The sequence below is a fragment of the Cladophialophora carrionii genome, assembly GCF_000365165.1.
Source record: "Cladophialophora carrionii CBS 160.54 unplaced genomic scaffold supercont1.7, whole genome shotgun sequence".
Lineage (NCBI taxonomy): Eukaryota > Fungi > Ascomycota > Eurotiomycetes > Chaetothyriales > Herpotrichiellaceae > Cladophialophora > Cladophialophora carrionii.
In genome coordinates, this window is record NW_008481832.1 from 1465279 (window position 1) to 1486075 (window position 20797).

Consider the following 20797-nt stretch of genomic DNA (forward strand, 5'->3'; position numbering starts at 1 on the left):
CACTTCGCTCCATCGATTCTGCGACGCAGCCATCACACAGGTCGAACGCAAGATGACTCGAGAACCTCTAGTTGATGATGAAGCTGCAACACCTAACTGTGGACGAACGACAGATGTGCTATCTGGAAGTGATGCCAGACAGGTTGCGGAGTCGATGGACAAGTACTCTGTGCCTGAGCCTGTTGTCTCGACTCCCGGCATGATATTGAGACCTTGTTTTCAAAGCCGTTGTCCTCGCTCAAAGGAAAGTAAGGCAATCTGCAGACACTCGGACAGTCTCTGTTGGTAGAAGTGAACCTTCCGAGAAGCAGTTCGTGTTTCGATAAATCGTCGTCGGTCCATGTAGGGGGGAGCACTCACCCTTTGGCCCTTGTAGCTGATGGTGAACTGCTGCGCCGTACTACCGCACTACTCCACATACAGTTTAGCGCTGAACCGAGCTTCTCTCAATCGGCCAGCATCAATTCTCGCAACGTCAGGGAGCTTCACGACCGCTGCTCAGGCAATACATCACCCCCAACAATGGCGTCCAGACTGGCGAGGAGCGTGGCTGGTTAGTCTCTGCATCATCTCCAGCTCACAAACGACGACAGAAGACTAACAGGGGCGTTTTTTGCAGGAGCCAGCAAACTCCGCCCATCAACCCTCCCTCTCCGTGCTCTCACAGCTAGCACCCCGTTAACCACGTCCCGCTATCAATCGAACGTGCCCGCTCAACAAGATCCTAAGAAAGCCGCACAATCCATCGTGGATTCTCTGCCGGGCACGTCCCTCGCGTCCAAGACCGCCATCCTCTCCGCGGGCGCCGGCATTTCCGTCTGGGCCATCAGCAATGAACTCTACGTCCTGAACGAGGAATCCGTCGTGGCCTTCTGCTTGCTGTCCGTCTTCTACGGCATCTTCCGATATATGGGACCCATGTACAGCGACTGGGCGGACAACCAAGTGCAGCGGATCAAGGACGTTTTGTACCAGGCGCGGACCAATCACGCAGGAGCAGTCAAGGCGAGGATCGAAGAGGTCAAGCCCTTGAGCAACGTGGTCGAGATCACCAAGCAATTGTTTGAGGTGTCAAAGGTACAGTCGTCCCTGGGTCGAGAACAGATGCAGTGAAACGTCTACACACCCACCACGCGGGGTCGCTGCTCGAAATGTTACTGACTGGGGCTAGGAAACCGCTCGCCTCGAGGCCGAAGCCTTCGAGCTCGAGCAGCGCACCGCTCTGGCTGCCGAAGCCAAGACCGTCCTGGACAGCTGGGTCCGCTACGAAGGGCAAGTCAAGCAGCGCCAGCAGAAGGAATTGGCTGATAGCATTATCGCCAAGGTGACCAAGGAGTTGGAAAACCCCAAGGTGCTGCAGCAGATTTTGGCTCAGAGTGTCGCGGACGTGGAGAGATTGGTTGCGAGCAAGAGTCAGTAAGAAGGGTGAACTCGAGCAGCGAGAATGGGTGATCTTGTGAGGGGCTAAACTCAGAGATGTGTTGGGTGGTGAAATAGCGAGGCGGAGTGAAGAACTGCAGACAAAGGCCTTCAAGTAGGAGCAGGAAGGTGGTTCAATGTTGTACATAAAAATAGCTCTCTTTAGAGGCCTCACGCTAAAGGGGTATCATTGCCTTTACACCGTTCCATCTTCGAAGCTCTCCAGCGCTGCGCCTCGCCATTGCTTGTTGACTCATCCCATACCGTCAAACCACGAGGTACTTCTCCGTCACATCTCTCGCCATCTCCATATTCCCGCTCATTGCATAAATCGTAGACATCGCATACGCCGCGTCCATGGTGAAATCCGTGTACTTCATCGTGTCTTCTCGGTCAATACCCGGGGAGGGAACTGCCAAAGAGAGCATCTTCTGATAGCCACTGACAGCCAGATCTGCCATGCCAAGCATGTGCCAGCATCTCGCACGGTTGAACTCGACTTCCCGTTCGATCAACACTTCTAGACCCTCTAAATCCAGCTGCCCCTCGCTTTCTTCTTTCTGATCCTGCAGCTTTCTTTGCGCCCACTCCCGCCTCGCATCCGCATACTGCTCAAAAAAGGCCCACCCCTGCAGTAGCATCATGTGTCGGTTGTTGCACTTCTTTATGAAGGTAAGATGCATATAAGTCAAGGCGATACTCAATAAGATGACAGGATTCTGAGGGTCGAGGGACTGGGCGCGGAAGAAGTAATTCAAAGCGCCACTGAAGGTGCCGGCCGCATCGAGGATCTGGCCGTAGAGGAGAAGAAGGAGAGCGTTTAGTTCTGTGATTTCCGAGGTTTGCTGCTGGCCCTGTTGCTGCTCGGGAGGGGTCCGCGGCTGCTGTTCAGGTTGATCTACAAATGCTGGTGTTTCTGAATGTCGTTGCTCAGCCTGTTCTGGGAGTCCTGGGGTCTCTCCGGTGCTCTCTCTGATACGGGAATTTCCGTATGCTGGAGTTTGAGTTGCGGTCCGCTCACCAAATTCTGTGCTGCGAGCACTCCTCGATGCTGGTGTGGCTGCGAGGTCGTCCTTGCTGCGGGTGCTTTGCTCCTCAGCATCTGCACCCTTTCGCATAAAATCTGGCACCGGCCCGAAACCTGGAGGGTTATAGTCCATTGGCAAGGACGAATCGGCGAGCAGGAGCTGTTTTAGGACAAATTGGTGCATCGATCGGCCGCGAAACATGGCATTCTTCATTTGTCCATCTTTGCCGCTCTTGTCGAGCTCGTGTGGATACAACAGGTTGATAGCTGCGAACAGCCGGTACGCATCGTTGTTGAACTCGTACGTCTTCAGAAACCACCGTAAGACCACGTTATAAAGCGTGTCCTCGTCTCTGAGAGCCATAGCACAGGCAAGGTATGTGATATGGATTTGTAATAGTGTCTGCGGGTCGCGCTTCCAAATAATGCAGCCCAACGCAGCATCAATCGTGGTGTAGCAGCGATGCTGGGCATCTGGATCAGGGCTCTGTGACAGGAGAAGAGCGTACTCGAGGAAGATGTCCAGCCAGTCTGAGAAGGCAATTTCGCGATACTCCGTTGGCAGATTTGACTCGACCGATGGGATGGGGATATCTGGGTCGAGCTCTTGATCTTGGACCTGGTTAATCTCTTGTTGCTCCTGCCATTTCTTTCTTGTTTCCACCAATGCCTCACGGGCAAGGCCACTGACTTTCACAATGCGATCGTCGGAATAGAAGGTGCGGTTCCCCCGAAAGTCTTTGAGAAGCGTCTCGGCACATCCCATCCACGCATGTCGGGCAAGCTCGTCGCCGGCCCTCATAGCCTCGGTGCTGTCCAGCAAACTCTGGTAGAGTCCGTTAATTGCATCGGTCCGACGTGCATCCCTCTCCTTCGCTGTCGGTCGTTTGGCCTTAAACTCGTATTTTGGCGGTGCAGCTTGAAATCGAGCTGGGGGTCGATCTTGTCTATTTCTCACAACCTTTCTTGCGATCAATCTTGCCATCTCCCGTTCACTCGCAGGTGGCAGGTCGTCGCCATCTTCCAAGCCCTCTCCGGATCGATTCTCCTTCTCCCCACCTCCTTCCCCAGCCGAGTTCATCTCGGCTGGCAGTCTCTTTGGGAGTCGCTTTCTGTGCCTCCCTCGGCCGACCATTTCTAGTTTACTCTCGATTCGCTCGACTGGTACTCCACCGGTGTAGTCTCCTGACAGTTGGAAAGCTTCCTTGAGTGCCTTTTCAGCTTCCTCACGGGCATAGCGTAGCTGCTTCGGCTCGTACTTGCGCTTGCCATGGTCGGGGAGTAAACTTTCCGCAAGCCGAACAGCTTCTCGAGCGTTCTCCATCGCCAGTTCCTTGTCGCCAAAATCCGCAAAGAGTTTAGAGAGCTGAGTTCGGGCCTCTACAGACTTCTCATCCCCTTGTTTGGCCTCTTCGTAACATTCGACGGCTTGCAGGTTGTTACCACACATGTAGGAGCTGGCTCCGATACCCAGCCAGAAGTCGGTGTGTGAATATGCGTTGGTCTCTTTCAGAACTTGGTAGTAGCGAAGTGCCTGATCGTATTCTTTCGCTTCGTGCAAGGCTTCGGCAACTTCCAAGAACAAATCAGGATACTCGAAGACGTTGGCGCTCTCATCTCTGGCATCGGGTTCGAGCCACTCAAAATGAGCCAATGCTTCATCCAAAGCCTCCTGCCCCTGCCGCAAACGGAGCATCCCCAGCCTGACTCGAATTTCTAGTGGGAGTCCGGCACCGTAAGCTTCAGGCGGGTATCTGCCTGGACCAAATTCAGGTACCAGGACTCTGCGAGGTTCATCCTCCGAGTCAAATTCCCGGTCATCGCCAGTGAACCGATTCCAGTAATCTTCATCTGCTCTGCCAAGTAGCCAGCGCGACAACTGCTTCAGCACCTTCAAGGCGTTTGAGATGGCCAGGTCGGGTGGTTCTTCCAAGGCGAGAATCTGAGCGTAGACGAGGATGTCAGCCCAGGAGAAAGACTCTTCATCTTCGAACCCATTCTCTTGATAGTAAGCCAGGGTCTTTTCGTACACCTCTTTCGCCCGGGTAATGTCCCTGAGGTCGATACATATCTCTGCAATTTGTCGCAGAACACTAGAATTCCTGGGCATCACCTCAAGAATAGTCTCCAGATCTTTCATGGCTTTAGTATAGTTGGTGAGCTCCCGATTGACAGCAGCTCGTTGGAATCGGGCTTCAATATGCCTGTCGCGGGCACTGCCGACATGGATAATACGAGAGAAGCAGTAGTTGGCCTGTTGCAAAGCAACCTCCCGCCTCCCTTTGTACCGCTCCAGGTGCGCGGACGCTGCTTGGAACCACACTTCAGGGTCGGTCGGGCTCGCGTGGGCGGCCAGAAAGAGAGTGGCCAGAGCGTTCTCATCTTCACCTCTTGCGAATAAGAGCTCGGCGCGAAGAGCGTGAGCAGAGTAGATCTCCGGGTTGATCGCGAGGGCCTTGGTGACTAGGTTGAGAGCTTTGTCGGAGTCTTGCTCGTCGATAAAAGCCTCCAGCGCCTGCGTGTAGAGTGAGTTGAATTCAGGGCCAGGGTCGATGGCAGGTCGCGGGCCGATTTTCATGCCCTTGCTCCATCCGCCGGGATGTCCTGTTCCCTTCTTGCGTCGCTTCCGGGGCTGACGGTCCGATACTGGTGCTTTTGGCCGGCCTCTTTTCCTAGCTCCAGTGGCACTGGCACTGCCAGCATCAACGACGTCCTCATGTGATGCCGCTTGCTCAGATTGGGTCATGGATACATTGGAAGCACCGCCGAACTCAACCTCAGTTGGCGGCTGGGCCCAAGTTCGGTCCACATGCTGAGGAGCGTCCCATACTCGATCCTCTCCATGCTGGAGTTGCTGTTGAGGATGATGTGGAACGTGGGTTGAGAGGCGATCTGGCGCTTGATTGGTGGGATCAGGGTAGAACGATCGATGCAATTGAGTGTCTGGTACAACAGCCCCAGGTTGTTGAGCGCGTGCTGAGGGATGGTTCAATATCTGTGGCTGTGATTGGAACAGTGATTGACTAAAATTCAAGAGTCTGCTGTGGGTTGCTGCAGCTGGGTGCTGTGGCTGTGGCTGATATCGGGAGAAGAAATGCCCAGCGGACAAGGTTTGTTCGAGTGGTGTAGCTGTATGCACTGGCGGACGGGGTCCTAGGCCACGAAGAGGACTCACCAGACCGAATCCATCGTCCTCAGATCCTAACGGTCGCGGCTCCCCTCCTCGTGGATGCACTTCCTCCGGAGTTAGTGGGGGAATGTAGGCCTGCCATGAGTATTGCGGTATGCTGAAAGACGAGGCGATGCTCGCTGGAGGCACTGACCCATCAGGGTTGGGGCCGCTCATCTCTCATGGTCGTCGGTGTAGTGCGAATGGGTCAGTTGCCGATCGATGGGGGAGTTTTCCGATGAGTCTAGGACAAGCATAAGCATGAGCATGAGCATGAGCGTGAGCCTGAGGATGTGCAGGACGGAGTGGTTTAGCTGTTTGAGGAAATTTTCTCCGTGCCACAAAGGCCATGGACGCAAAATGACTAACGAGACCAATGCGTCAGCGAGGGCGAAAGTTCGGGGATATGATTGTGAGGTGATGGAGAGGATTTGATTGACCGTTCACTTCACGCTCAAAACGAACCGACTACTGCCTATCGAGGGCGTTTGCGGGTGCCGCAGCCCACAGGCACCAAACTCCGTGCGGGCAGCACGAAAATAGTCGGGAAAGATCCCGGATAGCGACCAGTCACCCAGTGAAGACTGACGTGCCAATGGCCCCTCCACTTGGGGGGTTGACTGGCATATCATCATAACTACAAGCATCTCCGAAACCCCACCTCAGGCTCAGGCTCAGGCTCATGCTCATGCTCTGCTCTCAGCGTGTCGTGAAAGGAATGGAAAACAAAAACCCCACCCGGGCCGGCAGGTCGATGGTTGATATTTCCTCATCCTCCTGTTGCTCTACAAGTACTTGATCTCCCTGAGTCCTTGTTCATTGTACCTTCACCCATCCTTGTTCATCTATCCATCAATCATGCCTGCCGACACTGCTGGAAAGGTGAGTCAAGCCAGGTGCCTCGGACAATAGGGATTTGTGCTGACGACGGATTTTGCTAGACCATCACTTGCAAGGTATGCTCTCGCGCGGGCCCTCCCATGGCTGTCAGTGATTGACTTGTGACAGGCGGCCGTCGCCTGGGAGGCCGGCAAAGACCTTTCTATCGAAGATGTCGAGGTTGCTCCCCCCAAGGCCCACGAGGTCCGCATCCAGATCTACTATACTGGCGTCTGCCACACTGGTATGTCGAGCGTATGGCGGGTAAGAGCCGGAAGCTGAAACGAGACACAGATGCATACACCTTGTCCGGCAAAGACCCGGAGGGCGCCTTTCCTATCATCCTGGGCCACGAGGGTGCCGGCATTGTCGAATCCGTGGGAGAGGGTGTCACCAATGTGAAGCCTGGGGACAATGTTGTCGCGCTCTAGTAAGTCGTCCTTGCGTGGCGGGGTCCCGGCAACTGACCGTGACAGCACTCCTGAATGCAAAGAATGCAAGTTCTGCGTATCTGGCAAGACCAATCTCTGTGGCAAGATCCGAGCAACTCAGGGTCGAGGTGTGATGCCAGATGGGACGTCGAGGTTCAAGTGCAAGGGCCAAGACCTTCTTCACTTCATGGGAACCTCCACCTTCTCGCAGTACACCGTCGTCGCCGACATCTCCGTTGTGGCCATCACAGACAAAGCCCCCATGGACAGGACCTGCCTGCTGGGGTGCGGTATCACCACCGGCTACGGTGCGGCCGTGATCACTGCCGATGTGGAAAAGGGCTCTAATATCGCTGTTTTTGGCGCGGGCTGTGTTGGTCTGTCCGTCATCCAAGGTGCCGTTAAGAACGGTGCGGGCAAGATCATCGTGGTCGACGTCAACGACAAGAAGAAGGAATGGGCGGAGAAGTTTGGTGGTACCGACTTTGTCAACCCCACCAAGCTGAATGGCCAAACCATCCAGGAGAAGCTGATCGAGATGACCGACGGCGGCTGTGACTATACCTTTGACTGCACGGGCAACGTTCAAGTTATGCGATCTGCCCTTGAGGCTTGTCACAAAGGCTGGGGTCAGTCCATCATCATTGGTGTCGCCCCAGCTGGCGCCGAAATCTCCACGAGGCCATTCCAGCTCGTCACTGGCGTAAGTGTTACCAAGGCTGTCCCTTCGGCCGGCGGCTTGATTTTCCATTGAGACAAATACTGACCTCGGGTGATTTGCAGAGAGTCTGGCGCGGTTGCGCTTTTGGAGGTGTCAAGGGCCGCACCCAGCTGCCGGGCCTTGTCCAAGACTACCTGGATGGCAAGCTCAAAGTGGATGAGTTTATCACCCACCGTCAGCCACTGGACAAAATCAACGAAGCCTTCCATGATATGCATGCCGGCGATTGCATCCGATGTGTGGTTAACATGAGGGAGGCCTGACCACACTCGGGGTAACTGAACTTCCTCCGGTTGATATCTCAATGAGCTGACTTGTTTCCACGCAGCCCCCGCCTCTGAATAAAACAGGTCCTTGGTGTCCTGGGCCTCGTGATTCGACGATGGTCAAGCGGGCGTGTCGCTCTCCGATTGCAATTGCCATTGCCTGTGCCGTTCATCACGGGAAGGACTTCAATGTGCAAGACACCAATAGGCGGCCAAAGAAAAAGTACTGAATTTGAATGATCGAACCATGGATTCTTACTCCTTTTGTGCTCTTCCGCCGGATGTGCTCTCTCCTCCGCCTCAAATAAAGCTGCAAGGCTGCGCCCAGATCAGGGGTAGCAGGTCTAATGTTCCAGAGCGCGCGCTCTGGCCCAGCTATTTCTGGGTTTTTCCTTGCGATCGTAATGTTCAGTGGGAGTAGAAGTTCCTTCAAACGACTATACTTTCCCGAGGCTCAGCTTCGCAGAGACTTTGATATCAAAGTACAAAAACACCAGGATCAGAGGCAGCACTAGATTGCACCTGTGATATCTGCCTGCAACCGAACAACGCAATGTGCCCGAGGATAAACCACCGACACTGGTTGAAACACGAACAACGTGGCAGGTTGACAGGGTGCGGCCTGTTCTATGGGTCTCGTGTCTGCCCGTCGGCCTCCTATTGTGCCCTAGATCTCGGAAGTTGGCCATCCCGGAGAGCTTCCACTCCAGGGGCGCCTTTAGTGGCGCTCTCGCCTCTCGAGCATTCCCAGTTCTGGCGGTGTCGGCCTGACGTGGCAATGCCATTGGTGAACGATCTTCCTCTCCCAGCAGCAGCTGACTTTTTCGAGCAACCAAAATAGCGGACTTGCAGGCTGTCAAACACGCCTTCCCTGACTGCAACTGAAGGATCGAGCCTCTCTCACCAGTCCTTGGTGCTCTCGATCTCGGGGCTCTCGAATCCTCGCCTGCGGTGGCGTACCCAGTACACCCACTTCGCCCTTCCCGTACGCTCTTAATGCCGCTTTCCGGGACCAGCTCCAGCATGATAACTTCAGCAGCCGCGCTCCGGTGTGCTGCGAAATATCAGAATCGGACTCTTTGCACAAAGAGTCATCCCTCATCTCCAAAATGGTCAACAGCATGGCTTGACAGCGCTCCAGTCGCTTCGAGAGCCGAGCGCTCACCACCGCACGTTCTCTACAAACCACAGCCAATGTCGCCACTACTCTGACTAGCCGTTCCGTCCTTGAAACCTGGTTTTGTGTTTAAGGCGTCAAGGCATCTGAGGGGGACTGCTACCATCTCTCAGAAGCGCGCATTCAATATGCATCATCGCACGGATGTTGAGGCCTCCGAGCCGCTGCTGAAGGAACCGAGCCAGATCGGACACGGGGACCTGAATTATGGCTCTCAGCGTGTGAGTGGAAATGCAGAATTGGACTTCCCTATGCGTAAGACGCCTCCCTGATAGAAAGCCTAAGCTGCCGTTCTGATGGCCAAGTAGCAAGCTGGGCACAAGCAACAATGTACGGGCACAGCAAGCAATTATTACCTCAGGCTATCGCCCATCGCGGCTTCAAGGCCGAACACCCGGAGAACACAATGGACTCTTTCGTCGGCGCTGTCGACGTCGGGGCACATGCCATTGAAACCGATATCCATCTGAGCAAGGACGGGGTGGTGGTTCTGTCTCATGTAAGTGCCCAGCAGGTGTGTACGGCGTAATCACTGATCTTCGCAGGATCCCGATTTAAAACGGTGCTTTGGCTTGAAGGACAAGATAATCGAGTGTGACTGGAAGTTTTTAAGCAGCGTCCGCACACTTCGCGAGCCACACGTGCCCATGCCACGGCTTCAAGACCTGCTTGAATACGTCGCGCAGCCCGACTTGCAACATATCTGGCTGTTCCTCGACATCAAGATGGACAACAATTCCGATGATGTAATGCGGCTGATCGCGAAGACGCTGGCGTCTGTTCATCCTGGTGCCCGGCGGTGGAATAACAGAGTCATTCTGGGAATTTGGGCCGCCAAATATCTTCCGCTATGTTCCAAGTATCTGCCAGGGTTTCCCGTCTCGCACATCGGCTTCTCCACGGTTTACGCGAGGCAGTTCCTGAAGGTACCCAATGTATCGTTCAGCATGCTTCAAAAAGTCCTATTCGGTCCCTTCGGCTCCCGGTTCATGCGCGATGTCCGCAGGGCGAATCGACCACTCTACGCTTGGACGGTCAACGACACCAACCTCATGAAATGGTGTATTCAGCATCAGCTGGCCGGAGTCGTCACAGATGATCCCCAAAGATTCAGAAGGATATGTGAAGGTTGGGACGACCAGCAGGAACCGCCAGTCAGACAGACTTGGTTTCAATGGTTCTACACGATATACGTGTGGATCTTAATCGCCGTCTTCTCCCGGCCTTTTAGGCGCAAATTTCCCGAGACGGTAGAGCAGTATATTCAGAAGAAGAACATCCGAGCCAAGGCAGCCGAAACGGTAGAGGAGCTGTGACTCAAAGGGATGGCTCCGAATCTCCAGCATTAGATAGACACAGCACCTGCTGTTCGAAGCGGCATTCGCAGTAAACGACCGCTCTTAGACGATCTCGCCGCGGCTGAGTCTCCCGGAAGACTAGTGTTTGAGTTTACAGACAGTTTGGGAAGAGGGAGGAGATTCGGAAAGACGTCAACGGGCGATATTCATATGGTTCAAGGAGATATTTACTCCATATCGCCAGTGACATTGCAGTGTGTAGAACATGTTCACTCGGTACCGAGTGTTTGTATCACTGACTTGGCTCGACCCCCACACTTCAGCTTCACACACCCCTCGACGCGTGACTTTTACGCGTCTTAAAGTGCGCCTTCGACTCTGGAAATCCCAGCGTCCCTCTACTGCCTCGTCTGCACCAGCAGCTCGCCACGCCCTCACCCATGCCTCGCGAGATCATTACCATCCAGGCCGGCCAGTGCGGAAACGCAATCGGCTCTCGCTTCTGGCAACAACTCTGTCAGGAGCACGGCATCTCGCGCGACGGAAACCTCGAAGACTTCGCGACTGAAGGCGGTGACCGCAAAGATGTCTTCTTCTACCAGTCCGACGACACACGCTACATCCCGCGCGCGATTCTCATCGACCTGGAACCTCGAGTGATCAACGGCATACAAAGCGGTCCTTACAAGAACATCTATAACCCCGAGAATTTCTTCATCGGCGAGCATGGCATGGGCGCAGGGAACAACTGGGCTGCGGGATACGCCGCGGGAAAGAGGGTGCAAGAGGAGATCTTTGACATGATTGATCGAGAGGCGGATGGAAGTGACTCGCTGGAGGGGTTCATGTTGCTGCACTCGATAGCCGGTGGTACAGGATCGGGCCTCGGGTCATACCTCCTCGAGCGCATGAACGACCGGTTTCCCAAGAAGATCATACAGACGTACTCGGTGTTTCCGGATACGGCGACGGGCGACGTCGTGGTCAACCCTTACAACAGTTTACTCACCATGCGGCGCTTAACCCAGAACGCTGACTGCGTGGTGGTTCTCGACAATGGGGCGCTGTCGAGCATCGCAGCCGAGAGACTGCATGTCCAGGAACCCTCGTTCCAACAGACGAATCAACTGGTCTCGACGGTCATGTCAGCCTCTACGACGACGCTCAGATACCCGGGCTACATGCACAACGACCTGGTGGGGATCGTTGCCTCGTTGATACCCACGCCACGATGCCACTTCCTGATGACCGCCTACACCCCCTTCACGGGCGACAACGTGGACCAAGCAAAGACGGTCCGCAAAACGACGGTCCTCGACGTGATGCGCCGCCTCTTGCAACCCAAGAACCGGATGGTCTCGATCAATCCCTCAAAGTCGTCGTGCTACATCTCGATCCTGAACATTATTCAGGGCGAGGCCGATCCCACGGACGTGCACAAGTCTCTCCTCCGCATTCGGGAACGCCGCATGGCGAACTTCATCCCCTGGGGTCCGGCATCGATCCAAGTTGCGTTGACCAAGAAGTCTCCCTACCTCCAGAACACACACCGCGTGTCGGGGCTCATGCTTGCCAACCATACCAGCGTGGCCACACTGTTTAGGAGAATAGTGGTGCAATACGAGAAGATGCGGAAGAGAAATGCATATCTGGAGCAGTACAAGAAGGAAGCACCCTTCTCAGAAGGTCTGGGTGAATTCGACGAGGCGAAAGAGGTGGTCATGGGCTTGGTCGCAGAATACGAGGCAGCGGAGAAGGACGACTACCTTGACCCTGATGCTGGAGATAGGAAGGCGGATGGCGCCTAATTGGCCATGGGGGTCCCGTACGGATGGACGACTCACCGATGCTCAGACCTCGAATTACTGTGACGAAGATGGCCTGCATCAGGGTCTGGATACGAAGCTCGAATTGGTACGTTGAATGACTGCATGAGAGATGATGGTATGATGGCGTATGTCAAGCGTTTATGTGACCACGAGTGTTGACCACTTGACACCAACATGTGGGATGGCGACGAGGGTCACATTGAGATGGATGTGGTCATGGATCCCAAAAGGACCTCTTCCCAACCACGTCAATACCAACAAAGAAATAGCAAACGTCGTGAGAAGCAGCAAGCAGTGGCTGCCGGGGTCCCACCTGCAAATGCACATCGACCCATGCTTCCCTTTACTCCTATGAGCGCATGAGCAATATGTTATCACGGTTATCTCGAATCCAACAAAGGGTCGCAATGTGACTGTCGGAAATCACAAGCTCTGATAAGGGCGAATTCCGACCGCAAACCGGCATCGGACACGAGAAGCACAGCTGCAGACACGATGCTTGGGAACAGACTTGTCACTTTCTCTAGGCAGTCGGCAACTGAACGAGAGCAAACAAATTCATGCTTGATGCCGCATTCGGTGCCAGGAAGCCAACCAGCCCTATTAACAAAGACACCGCCCAACGAAAACCGCGCAGGAGGTGAGGCCAACAATCATGTGGGCTGTCATTGCTGCAAGCTACAGGTGACAACAATGCAATTGTCCCAATTTTCTTGGCTCGTCGGCCGGCCTTTGGAGCTGTTTCTGGTGGACGTTATGGAGAGGCCGTTTGCGATTTGCTCTTTTCCCGTAGCAGGGCAACCTCTCAAGCGCCCGGCCACTGCGGTCAGCATTATTAGTATGTTGCTTTGGGCCACGCACAGGCATCTGAGGGTCCCAAGCGCCGACCCGTGATCTGGACCTTCAGGCACGGCTGGCAGTGGTCAGCGGAGACGTAGCACGGCTCCGACGGAAGAGCCAGCTCGAGGTGACTTAGTGGTGAGCGCATGGTATCGAATAGAGACGACTTTGGAAGAAGCAGATGAACCCAAACTCTGCCGCGCTTGCCACTGTTTGTGAGTTGATGATCAGCAACAAGACCATTCAGCTCGGTCTCTTTAATAATTGACCATGCGTTCCATCCTATCACATCGATTTCCGGCTCGACCATCAGCTCAGACCGAGAATCGGTTCATCTCCGACAAGCCTCGCAACTCGGCGACTTGTGCTGCTCGCCTTTGCAGGGCATTCCATTGACTGGGCAGCATTGCCGCGTAACTCCTTGTTCTCTCCGTTACAAACTTAATAGCTCGTACGAAGCTGCTGCTTTTGGTTCTTGTCCATGTGCTGGCCCCGTCCTGAAGTATCCGATCCCTTGGATCCGCCATCCTCCATCCACCATCCACCATCCACGCCAAACGTGATATCCACATCGCCGGATCCAGGGTTTCCTCATCGCCTCCAAAGCAGCCACCCTGACACTAATCCACATAAATAGCCACCTGTTGCCTCATCGTTTGTCGCCATCCTTGGTTCGGCCCATCTGACTAGGTCCTCGCTACGACCGAGTACCATCCGCTGCCAGGCAATACATTACACGGCTCTGCCCTTCTCACAATCTTCACTTCCTCCATCCTCATCTACCACTCCTACAGCTGCCTACACATCTCACTCCACGAGTTCGACTTCGTTCGGTGCCTCAACCTAGCAACTGGTCACGCTATCACTCGGACTAGCACCGACACTCTCATTAGTCGCCCGACGATCCGCTCTTCTCCATCCGAATTCGTCATCAGTCACGAGCCTGTTCTGTTGCATCCGACTGTTGTCACCCGCGAACAGAGTTCTTTACTTGACTTCGCTCTGATCTCGACATCGCTTCCCATCTGAATCCTGTCTCCTCTACACCCACCTCACAGTCAACATGAATCGCTCAAGATCAGGCTCTGCCGCCTCCAACACATCCAGCAAGGAGCTTCCTGCCGACAACATGGCTATCCAGGTGCAGATCAGTGGTGGCAAGAGTAAGCAGTGTCTTCTAGAAGTCGCGCGAGGCAGTGTCCTGACAAATGCCTCACAGCGATCAAACTGAACGTCCGACCTGTTCACACCGTCTCGAACGTCCTCGAGTTCCTATCCGCATCAACGAGCTTACCAGCCGACGTCCAACTCATGCTCGACGGCAAGCCTTTAGAGCCATCCACCACTGTCGGCGAGCTCAAGCTTGAAGAATCATCGACCTTGAAACTGTCGTCGCCGTCGCGAAGTCCCACAGCAACAGATCCTTCACAACCACAATCAGACATGACGGCAATCCAACCCCCGACGTCCTCCTCCTCCACACCTGTTCCCTCGTCTGGCGCTTCGACCCCCAAGAAGAAGTCGAACAAGCCTCGCTGTTCCAAGGACGGGTGCAAAACAGCGGCCCAGCCCATTGTCGGAGATTGCGGGTTCTGTCAGAAACGCTTCTGCGGGAAGCACCGCATGTTGGAGTCCCATAACTGCGAAGGCCTGGCGGACGCTCGAAAGGCGGACAAAGACAGGAATACCGCCAAATTGGAGGGAGAGCGAACTGTCATGCTCCGCGGCCTATAGGTGGCAGCCAATCCATCCAGAATGCCCCTCGACGCATCGATATGGATTTGGGCAAGAGGAGAGGGCTCCACGGGTCACCATTCTGATTTTTTTTTTATGTGTCGTCTTTACACTTCACTAGGCGCAGTCACTAATTATCACTGCGCGGCGTTTGGGTGACGGCCCGGTCTCTCCGTGGGCGGTACGCTGGGATTCGTATCTGGGCAACGGACTCTCTGGGATGGGCATCAATTACGGGATTCGCAGGGCTCCGGGACGAGCACGAGCACGGGCAACGGTATCTATCTATCCTCGCAAAGTGCCATAGCTGGCCATAAGGATCCAGCCTGGGATTGTCTTCGGCCTTTTCTGTGTACGGGTAAGAATGGGCATTCCGCCTCCTCATGACGGGTCATCTACAATATCCAGTAGAGGTAGATCAATATTTCCCAATCGATCAAGGAACTACGGTGAATGAAAGACCTCATCGTCGTTCGCTGCATCCCCTCCGCTGTCCCATGTCTGCTCGAGACTTTTGCAACAGTTAGTAGGAGCGTAGGAGCGTAGGAGGGTAGAGAAGCTGGGCTGGGCCGGGCAGGCTTCAACTGAGCATCATGTCGTCGCTGATATCGTTCTTTCGCTCTGTGTCCCCTTATCACGATCGACGGTGTCCTTCATCCAGCCTACGTAGTGTCCCCGAGGACGTGACAGTGATCGAAGGTACATATGTACCTAGACTTTGTGCTCGCCGAGCATGGCAGCCAGACAGGTAGCCAGGCCCCAGGTATATATATCATTGTACTTACGAGGGCGACTGTATGGAGGTACGTATACGGTAATATCATTGTACTTACGGAGGCGACTGTATGGAGGTACGTATACGGTAATATCATTGTACTTACGGAGGACTGTATGGAGGTATATCAGACACGGCATGGCATGTTATGGCACGGCACTTCGGTGCACTAATTAGTTACGGTACACTGACTGGACTTCTAAATAGGGTATCTTTGCTATTTTTTCGACCATCCTGCGTATTTGGATCTTGGAGGGACGTACCCTGTATGCGCGTGGAGAATGGTTCAGGTACAGTCTGTCCGTGGTTGGGCCTTTTTGATAGCTCTTCAGCGGGTTTGCGTGGCTTGCGTGCGACTTCAACTCCTTCTATTCCTGCGTGGCCTGCGTTCATCCTTAGGTCCTCTATTCCTGCGTGGGTTGCTTTCACCCTAAAGTGCTTCCATTCCTACGCGCGTTGCGTTGGTTGCTTGGCTTGCTCGCATTGTCCTCGACTTTCCTCTTGCTTGACCTAGTCAGCTATCAATGACGAAGCGATAGTAGGGAGCTCGGTGGTAGATATGTGTCACGAGCGCCGTATGTACTCTGGCAGCACATCGCTGCAGATCCGGTGTTGGCTTCTGTTGCCATGTGCAGTAGATGTTGGGCGAGATGCGTGACGAGCTGAGCCACAAGAGGAGTGACTTCTCCAGACTTGTATTGCCATCTTGCTGACATCATGTTGTATCAAGCAAGAAATTTGAATTGAGGTCTTGTAACTTGGGTGGTGATGTCCCGCATGCATTTGTTCTCGTACATACCAGAGTTGATGCCTGGACTGTGACTCGACCAATCCTGAAAACGCAAATTCTGTCCATGCCGTCGGCAGATATGAAGTCATATATCGTACTGGAGGTGGTGCTTCTGCATTAAGTAGACCACTGGTCGTTGTCCGATATTGCCTTTTTCGGGCGCCGGGCGACACGTCCTCATGCCGGGTAGAGGCACACCGTTCCCCAGGCGTGATCTACGACACCAAGAGAGCGTCAGAAAGAGGACACGTATTGTAGACGCTCAACTCGTGGTTTCGCGGTTCTCCCAAAAGTTGAACGTGCTGATCTGGTTCACATCCCAGGCCGGGGCTGCCCCATTGTTGTTGCCCTCCTGGAACCTCCCTGCATCTCTTTTCCGCTTGCAGTATTTCCTGGCGCACTTCTCTACATCGTCCCAGTCGTCCGACTTGAGATAAGTCTTCACCGCCTTGCCGTCGGCGTGGAGTTTGCGAAATGCTTCGCGCACCCATGTGAGGCAGTTGAATGCCGAGTCGTCTCCGCGGATAGGCATGTCCCGCAGGATCGTCTGCAGGCGCTCTTCGTCCGAGACTTTGCAGACTGCGATGCGAACTAGGCCTTTCTGTGCACCCACATTCAGGGGGATGTCTTGCTCCTCGTAGAGATACTTGTCCGAGTGCTCGTCGAGGTGGGCCACATGGTACCGTGTCCCCGCGTCTGTTCGGCCGGCTGTTTGAGGCCCAACTACGAGAGCCCAGTGGTACGAGTCACAGCTGGAGACGTTGCGGAAGGCAAAAGTCGTTGACGAGTCTCCACGCGGGTAAAGCGCAACGTACAGTCGAGGTTTGTCCTTTGTGGGCTTCATGGAGGAGGAGGACAAGGCGCGTAGGAAGTGAGACCTGGAACTCGGGCTTGTAGGAGCCATGGCTCCTGCGGCTTACTGTGCACGAAAGGGACAGATGTCAGTCAATCATACAGGAGAAGAGCAGACTTGCGTGACGAGGTGGGACACATTATTATCGCCCCAAGTTTCCTGCTTCAGCTCGTATCGGAAGAACGACGCAGAGCGCGACACACTCGCTTTTGGTTGGGGAGGAGGATTAGGAACCACGAAAGATCGAACCATGCGAGAGCACGAGAGACACAGTTGGCTCGCTTCCGGGCGCCCGGCTAAACCGTTGTTACAGTAGTGCCGCGATATATCGGAGAAGATTGGTCCCTGCTGAGTGAGTTTCTTCGATGGATTGCTGAGCGATTTCAGCACATAATTAGGATGTGAAGAGTATGGTAATCCGCACATGTTGGCCTGTCGCTATACTGAACATGAGATGGTCAACCTGGTTAGCCAGCCGAGCGTCCCGAACACGCGATCAGTTCTGGCGTCACATAGGGAATCAGCTATTGGACGTTTTATCACTGTGTACGGAGTACAGTCTCGATATACCGCTGTTGGGTGAACATACTCCGTCCAGAGGAGTGCTCGGTCCTGTGTACGAGTACGACTTCGTCTGATGACACGATATGTCTGGTAGCAATCAGAAGCGGCTGGCTACCAGCCTTTAAACACATCTTATGGGAGCGAGACTCCGTATGACAAGTACGGAGCAACACGGTCGAGGGAGTCTCGTGAGTCGTTGCTGGAGCTGCATTTCCTATGTCCTGCAGAATTCCTGCGTAAGCCTCATCATCCCACGTCAAAAAAGGCTTGAAGTGCACAGTAGTGTGGAAAAGCAGGACGGCGAGCACGGATATCGCGGAGGACAAGGCGGGTGGACTTGACCAACAAGTACTCGTCCGGAGTAATTTACGCGCACATGCCGACCGGCGATCGCAGAGCGGCAAGCCACAATCTGTGGCGGTGCCGATGACGAGGCAGAATGCTTAATTTCCCGGATGATGTCTTGATTCGTCACATTGCGTCACTCTGGGAACCAGCTGTGGCGTGCCCCAAACATGACTGGCAGACGCCCTGAGGGCTGTGGTGGAAAGACACCTGACGAAGCACGCCGAAACACACGTCATGTGGCTCGATCACGTCCTTCATTCCTTGGACCGTGCCCAGAAGGGCCAGGTTAGACGGAATTAGTGGCCAAGATGCAGGCAGCATGTTCGTAATCTGGACGAGAGACTCGGGTTGACCAGTGGGTGACGGCTTCCGGCCCCAGCCATCCTCCAGGTGACAGGCCTCATCTAAATAGGCCCGCTGTATCTCCCGGCGCGCAATCTTCCTGCCTTCTGTTTCTTCTCACCACATCCTGTTTCCCGTCGACTATCGCTTCAAGCTAGAAACCCTCGCAACTGTGTTTGTTGATTCACGAGTCAATTCTCTAATCCCAAGACTACCGCAATACCATCACCATGCCGTTCACTGCATCGTAAGTTGTTGCTGGCACCTTCCGTGCCCTTCCGCGCAGTGCGCCCGCAGAGCTGAGCTGACACAGCGCTTTCCAGCGACATCTGCAAGATCATTCTTGCCATTGTCCTCCCTCCTCTCGGTGTCTTCCTTGAGAGAGGCTGCAATGCCGATTTCTTCATCAACATCCTGCTTACAATCCTGGGTTACATTCCCGGTATCATCCACGCACTGTACGTTCAGGCACACCATGCCAATCTCACCGGTACGCGCCGAGTGCTTGCTAACACATCGAACAGCTACATTATCCTGAAGTACTAAGCGATGAGCACCCCATTACCTCTCAACGCCCGCCGCGATCCGCTAGTTCCTGGCAAGGATCGACCCAACCTTGTCGAAATCTTGATATCCCCCCATTGCTTGTGATTCTCAGAGCATGATGCACGTAAAACTTCCACGACTTGCCCGCCACAACAGATCGAGCACCGGATCGGCTTCCGCGATTGACAAGCGCAAGATTTGCTTGGCAACAGACGGGCAACGCAATCTGGATAGGGTGGTGCGACATGGGCTATTGTACAACTCGTTTGCTGGACGGATGGGAGCATTTCCGTCCTACTTCGGCGCAACAAGGACATGAATGCTGCACGTGGTCTGGATGTAAACAGCTTAATTCAGCATAATGAGACCACCCTTGACCTCCCACTCATCTGTTTCTTTTGTTTATACTTTGTCTTCCTATGTGTCGGAGCTCGGCTTGCCTAGTCTGAAGCCTCGTGGGTGATGGTGAAACCGAACGGTTCGTCGGAGCTGGGAGATCCGGAAACCTCGATTCCAGCCTTCGCATTTGTTTAAGGCTGGGAATCCTGGCTTTCCGAGTTTCTTTCAATCCCAGGGTGCGTCATCTGGGGCTAGATCGAGTCATTGGCAATCTTAATGTCCTAGGTGATAAGACGTTGCCAATGTTGTCCTGTAGCAGGATGACAAAAATCGCCGGTTCCCGGGGGATGATGACAGATGTCGAAGTAGGCCGCCAGAACATCCGCGCCCAGCGTAGAAGGAAACGGAGTCCAGGCAATGGGCTCCCACATCAAAGACAACTCAATTACATCGGGCAAGAAAGGAGGTTGCCGTCGGTGACGAATATCCAAGGCGCCGTCCTGCTCATCATCAATCAGCGAGGAAGCGCCCGTTCGCGCCCAGGCTTCCCGTAACCGCCTGGTCAGGTCCGAGCCCTACGGCCATTGCCCATTCCGGGCGGGACCAAGGCAAGGATAGCTAAGACCTGCTCACGTGACGGCTCCTGGCGTTCGGCTAGGACAATCCCTAACCGCTGGCTCAGCGACTACGCTTCATCCAATGCTTCACATTCGACCATGCCCACCATGATGCTTCCTGGGTTTCAGGCTATACAACCTATCGCCGTTCAGCATGGAAGCCGCCATCGTCATATCGTTGCGCGAATGTCCTGCTCAGGGACAAAAATTCTACGTCCACCCTGCTCGAGGGGTAGGGCAAGGGCCAAAGTGTAAACCCAAGGATGATGACCCCAGACTGCCTTCGCGGCGCATATCTGCAGCAAATCTCCCCGTGTCGTCCGCTGTGGAAGATCACTTTCTGATTGTTGATCAATGTTTACCTGCAAGCCAGTCGTGCCGTGACCGTTCACAGAAACATTTCCGCAAACGGACCTCCAAAGGCATGAGCCATCAACGATGACAAAGGCCGGCCACTCGACATGCGGTACCCTACATGGACCTCTCCGGGTCCGGCGTCGACTTTACACGATGCACTCGAGCTACGTGCCCGACAAGCCTCAACAAATACCTGCCTCCCTCAATCCATCCTCTCGACAGTCCCCAATTGCGCAGTCAGTTGCATTGCGTCCTTCGCCGGGGTCAACTACCCAGGGGCCACCTGCGCCAACACCTCAGATCTCAGCTACCTGTGCATACAGCCGAATATTGCTGGGCTCACCATCGGAGAAGGGTCCATACAGTGCGTTGTCGCGTCGTGTAGTGGACAGGATCAGCTGGACGTGGACGTATACAAAATCTGTGATGGTATAGCAAATGCACAACCGAGGACGGCTCGAACCATCACAGCTACG

The 20797-nt window shown here is 54.4% G+C and overlaps 8 protein-coding genes across 8 annotated transcripts; 6 read left to right on the forward strand and 2 right to left on the reverse strand.

Annotated features, from left to right (window-relative positions):
* Positions 1-522: 522 nt before the first annotated feature.
* Positions 523-1420, forward strand: G647_08600 (uncharacterized protein; the record flags this gene model as incomplete). The annotated part of the gene is made up of 3 exons (XM_008732909.1): positions 523-553; positions 620-1077; positions 1172-1420. The coding sequence occupies 3 exons, from the start codon at positions 523-525 to the stop codon at positions 1418-1420; spliced, it is 738 nt and encodes a 245-aa protein (XP_008731131.1).
* Positions 1421-1685: 265 nt separating this feature from the next.
* Positions 1686-5192, reverse strand: G647_08601 (uncharacterized protein; the record flags this gene model as incomplete). Its single annotated transcript, XM_008732910.1, has 1 exon — positions 1686-5192. The coding sequence occupies one exon, from the start codon at positions 5190-5192 to the stop codon at positions 1686-1688; it is 3507 nt and encodes a 1168-aa protein (XP_008731132.1).
* Positions 5193-6473: 1281 nt separating this feature from the next.
* Positions 6474-7909, forward strand: G647_08602 (S-(hydroxymethyl)glutathione dehydrogenase; the record flags this gene model as incomplete). The annotated part of the gene is made up of 6 exons (XM_008732911.1): positions 6474-6497; positions 6557-6571; positions 6624-6738; positions 6783-6924; positions 6971-7628; positions 7709-7909. The coding sequence occupies 6 exons, from the start codon at positions 6474-6476 to the stop codon at positions 7907-7909; spliced, it is 1155 nt and encodes a 384-aa protein (XP_008731133.1).
* Positions 7910-9417: 1508 nt separating this feature from the next.
* Positions 9418-10405, forward strand: G647_08603 (uncharacterized protein; the record flags this gene model as incomplete). Its single annotated transcript, XM_008732912.1, has 2 exons — positions 9418-9588; positions 9635-10405. The coding sequence occupies 2 exons, from the start codon at positions 9418-9420 to the stop codon at positions 10403-10405; spliced, it is 942 nt and encodes a 313-aa protein (XP_008731134.1).
* Positions 10406-10827: 422 nt separating this feature from the next.
* Positions 10828-12195, forward strand: G647_08604 (tubulin gamma chain; the record flags this gene model as incomplete). Its single annotated transcript, XM_008732913.1, has 1 exon — positions 10828-12195. One exon carries the CDS (start codon positions 10828-10830, stop codon positions 12193-12195), a length of 1368 nt encoding a protein of 455 aa, XP_008731135.1.
* Positions 12196-14119: 1924 nt separating this feature from the next.
* G647_08605 (uncharacterized protein) lies at positions 14120-14790 on the forward strand (the record flags this gene model as incomplete). The annotated part of the gene is made up of 2 exons (XM_008732914.1): positions 14120-14219; positions 14276-14790. 2 exons carry the CDS (start codon positions 14120-14122, stop codon positions 14788-14790), a joined length of 615 nt encoding a protein of 204 aa, XP_008731136.1.
* Positions 14791-16617: 1827 nt separating this feature from the next.
* G647_08606 (uncharacterized protein) lies at positions 16618-17259 on the reverse strand (the record flags this gene model as incomplete). Its single annotated transcript, XM_008732915.1, has 1 exon — positions 16618-17259. One exon carries the CDS (start codon positions 17257-17259, stop codon positions 16618-16620), a length of 642 nt encoding a protein of 213 aa, XP_008731137.1.
* Positions 17260-18692: 1433 nt separating this feature from the next.
* G647_08607 (plasma membrane proteolipid 3) lies at positions 18693-19008 on the forward strand (the record flags this gene model as incomplete). The annotated part of the gene is made up of 2 exons (XM_008732916.1): positions 18693-18709; positions 18786-19008. 2 exons carry the CDS (start codon positions 18693-18695, stop codon positions 19006-19008), a joined length of 240 nt encoding a protein of 79 aa, XP_008731138.1.
* Between the last annotated feature and the right edge of the window lie 1789 nt (positions 19009-20797).